We start from the raw sequence: 4,052 nt of genomic DNA on the forward strand, positions 1-4,052 counted from the left end.
GCTTATTCTAAACATCCATCCGCACATTCAGAATCAGAAATATTTCACCCCTTATTTATAATTATTTCCCATTTTTTCCTATCCGCACATTCAGAATCAGAAACATTTCACCCCTTATTTATAATTATTTCCCATTTTTTCCTATCCGCACATTCAAAATCAGAAATATTTCACCCCTTATTTATAATTATTTCCCATTTTTTCCTGCTTTATTTTTTTCTCCGCTGTTTCTTTCTCCCCTCTCCACCCTCGTTTCTCTCCGCCCAAACTTTTTTTTTTCCCCCTTTTTAATTTATAATTTTTTAATAATTTTTCCGTTAATTAATATTATTATTATTATTTATTATTATTATTATTAATTATCATTGCTGCTCCTTATCGCTTTTCTCTTTATTCATTTTCTTCATTTTCATTCGCCTGTTCTGAAACCAGATTTTGACCTGGCGTTCCGTGAGGTTCAGCACCCGCGCCACTTCGTACCTCCGGTCCCGCGTCAGGTACATATTGAACAAAAACTCTTTTTCCAGTTCCAGGGTCTGATATTTTGTGTAAGGGCATCGTTTCTTCCTCGTGGAGCGCGCGTGAATCCAATTGGCCACGGGGTTGTCTGAGAAAGAAGATTTTTTTTTTATATATATATATTTTTTTTTTAGATTTTTTTTTCTAAATTTCCTAATTTTTTTTAATATTTTAGGGGGAAAATCAATATATAAAATTTGATTTTTTTTTGTTTTTCCTTTATTAATTACTCCCTCCCCCTTCCGCGCCCTGTTTAATTAGCAGCTCTCACCTAAATATTTTTTTAAGTGACCTTCGCGAGGGTTTAATCTGTTTATTTTGGAAGGGGGATGGGGTCACTTCCTTTTTTTATTTTTTCTCTTTTCGCTGCTCGTTATCGCTTTTTTTTCTGTTTTTCTTTTTTTTTTAAATTTAAAAAAATCAGCAAAAATAAAAAAAAAATATAACAACAATAATAATAATAATGATAAAAATATAAAAATAAAAGCGGCGCGACGGGGTTTAAAATAATAATAATAATAGTAATAATAATAATAATATTAACGGTGCACATGGCTGCTGCTGCTGCTGGCGGTAATCGAGGAACAAGTCATAAAAAGTCAAAATTCCCACCATTTCATAGGCCCATAAACTCTTTTTACAACCTCAGCTCGCCAAGAATTTCCCCAGGAGCTGCCCCGGACCTGCAAAGCCGCCTCGGCGTTTTTAATATCTGCAAAAATCCCGGTTTTTTGGGGTTGTTTTGGGGCTTTTTGGGGTTTTTTTTAATGGGGTTTTTAAAGGGGATTTCGCGCCGCGGGTGCGGGGCCGCGGCTTTTTCCTGTCGGGGCGTTTTGGGGTGAATTGGGGCGGTTTTGGGGTTGTTTGGGGCAATTTTGGGGTGGTTTTGGGGTGGTTTGGGGCGGTTTTGGGGTTGTTTGGGGCGGTTTGGGGAGGTTTTGGGCGGTTTTGGGCGGTTTGGGGTTGTTGGGGGCAGTTTCGGGGTGGTTTGGGGCTGTTTTGGGGTGGTTTTGGGGCGGTTTTGGGGTGGTTTGGGGCGGTTTTGGGGTGGTTTGGGGCGGTTTTGGGGTGGTTTGGGGTGGTTTGGGGTGATTTGGGGTTGTTTGGGGAGGTTTGAGGCGGTTTTGGGGTGATTTGGGGCGTTTTGGGCAGCCCCAATTTCCCAGCCCCGGTGGCACCGGCCCGGCTGGCGCGGCAGAGCTGCCACCCCAAAATGCCCCAAAATCACCCCAAAATGCCCCAAAATCACCCCCAAATACCCCCAGATTCATCTCAACCCTGCCCGGCTCCCCTCGGCCGGGTTTTGGGGCGAATTCCGGCGATTTTCGCTCTCCCAGCAGCGGCCGTTACCTGCTCGCTGCCCTTGGGAAAATTCGGGGTTTTTGCTGATTCCTGCTTTGAATTTTGGGGTTTTTTTGGGCGGTTTTGGGGTTTTTTTTTTAAAGTTCTCCCCTCCCTCCCCAGCAGCCGCCCCCTGCCCCCTCAGCCGGCCCTAAAATCCCGATTTTTCTCCCCATTTCTCGCTCCCCTGGCCAGGCTTCACCTTTCCCTCCATTCCCACGTGGAGCGGGAATTTTCTATTTTTTTTGGGGATAATCCAGGAATATCCGGAGCTTTTATTGATTTTTAACAGGAGATAACGGGGGCGCCTCTGCCTTCACCCCTTGCCCTCCCTAAAATAAATAATTATTTTTTTAAAAAACCCAAAATCCGCCCCCACATCCGCTCATCTCGCTCCCGGGCATCCCCAAACTCTTCCTCGTTCCTGGAAAGCGGGAGAGGAATTTTTTTTGGGGAGCCAAATTCGCTTTTTCTCTCCCTTTTCTTCACCCCCTCCCTCTCGAATTATTAATTATTATTATTATTATTATTGGGTTAATTTAAAGTGGGAGTGGGGGGCATCAAAGCAGCCCGGTTAGAGGGAATAATTTAAAATTTAAAAAAATGGAAAATAGAGAGGAATGAAGGGGGAATTTGAAGTGGGAGTGAGGGGGATCAGAGCAGCCCCGTTAGAGGAATAATTTAAAATTTTAAAAAATGGAAAATAGAGAGGAATGGAGGGGGAATTCGGAGTGGGGGGATCAAAGCAGCCCCGTTAGAGGAATAATTTAAAATTTTTAAAAATGGAAAATAGAGAGGAATGAAGGGGGAATTTAAAGTGGGAGTGGGGGGCATCAAAGCAGCCCCGTTAGAGGAATAATTAAAAATTTTAAAAATTGGAAAATAGAGAGGAATGAAGGGGGAATTTAAAGTGGGAGTGGGGGGGGATCAAAGCAGGGGAATAATTAAAAATAAAAAACCGGGAAAATAGAGAAGAATGAAAGCGGGATTTGGCGTTATTGATAAGACGACGAAAGGGGGGGATTATTAAAAATTTTTAAAAAAACCCCAAAAGAGCCCGAACCAAAGCGGGCTCGGCCAAAGCCCCAGACCCTTCCTGCGGCTCCGGAGTTTTCAGGGTCGCGCTCTGCCCCTCTCTCCTCTCCCCAAAGGTAATTTCATTTTATTGAGTGGGCTCCTGGAAAAAGCCGCCCGAAATGCCTTCCGCGGTCGTAAACGAGAATGACTCGGGGAAAACTTACTGGGGTCTAATTCGTGCTTCTCTTCTTTGTGCTTGCCGGCGGCGATGGCCTCGCACTCGGGGGAGGACGGCACGTTCTGCGCCGCCGCCGCCGCCGCCGCCGCCGCCGCCGCCGCTCGCTCCCGCAGCTCCCCGTACACGAAATCCGCGTACGCCGCTCTGCCATCGGCGGGGCGCGGAGCGGGGACGGCGGCGAACGCGTCCGCCTTGAGCCCGTAGGGCCGCGGCCCGAAGGCCGGGAAGGAGACGGCGGCGCCGGCCAGCGGCTCCAGCCAGGTCCGCACGTACCTGGGCGGCTCGGCCGCCTGCGGCCCGTAGGGCGCCGCCGCCGCCGGGTGCGCGTAACCCACGGCGGGCGGAGGAGGAGGCGGAGGCGGCGGCGGCGGCGGCGGCGCCCACGAGGCGGCGAACACGGCGGGTTTGGGGGCGAAGCTGCACGAGGGGAAGTCGGCGCACTCGGGCGGCACCAGCGGCGGCGGGGCCCGAGCGGGGCCGGCGAAGCGCGGGGCGAGCAGCTCGTCGGGCTCGGCGCCGATCAGCGAGTCCACGTAGTAGCTGCTGCTGCTGCTGGTGCTGCCGCTGATGGGCCCCGAGGCCGCCATGGCTGGCCCGGCCCCTCGTTTACATGCATCGGGGGTGATATTGTATGGAGAGTATGTTGTACTTTTTATCTGCTCATAGAACAATCGCGGCAGGTAATTATTTTTTTCGGCCCGCTCCCACCGCGCCATTGGCTGCGCGGGGCCTCACGTGATTGTATTTACCCCCCAAAAAAAAAAAAAAATATCGCCGGGATCAATCCGCACGGCTTTTTTTTTTTCTTTTTTTTTTCCTTTTTTTTTCCCTTCTCTATTTTTTTTTTTAATTTTTGATGTAATAACGCCACCCGGCTTTTCCCTTAAAAAAAAAAAAAAAAAAAAGCGGCGGAGAGGCTGGAAAGTGGAAACGGGGG

The 4,052-nt window shown here is 48.4% G+C and overlaps 1 protein-coding gene across 1 annotated transcript; it reads right to left on the reverse strand.

Annotated features, from left to right (window-relative positions):
* Window positions 1-291: 291 nt before the first annotated feature.
* Window positions 292-3,763, reverse strand: LOC135459187 (homeobox protein Hox-C9-like). Its single transcript, XM_064734904.1, has 2 exons — window positions 3,102-3,763; window positions 292-607 (listed from the first exon to the last, which is right to left on the reverse strand). Exons 1-2 carry the CDS (start codon window positions 3,700-3,702, stop codon window positions 363-365), a joined length of 846 nt encoding a protein of 281 aa, XP_064590974.1. The 5' UTR covers window positions 3,703-3,763; the 3' UTR covers window positions 292-362.
* Between the last annotated feature and the right edge of the window lie 289 nt (window positions 3,764-4,052).

Source organism: Zonotrichia leucophrys, chromosome 29 (assembly GCF_028769735.1).
Source record: "Zonotrichia leucophrys gambelii isolate GWCS_2022_RI chromosome 29, RI_Zleu_2.0, whole genome shotgun sequence".
NCBI classification, from domain to species: domain Eukaryota; kingdom Metazoa; phylum Chordata; class Aves; order Passeriformes; family Passerellidae; genus Zonotrichia; species Zonotrichia leucophrys.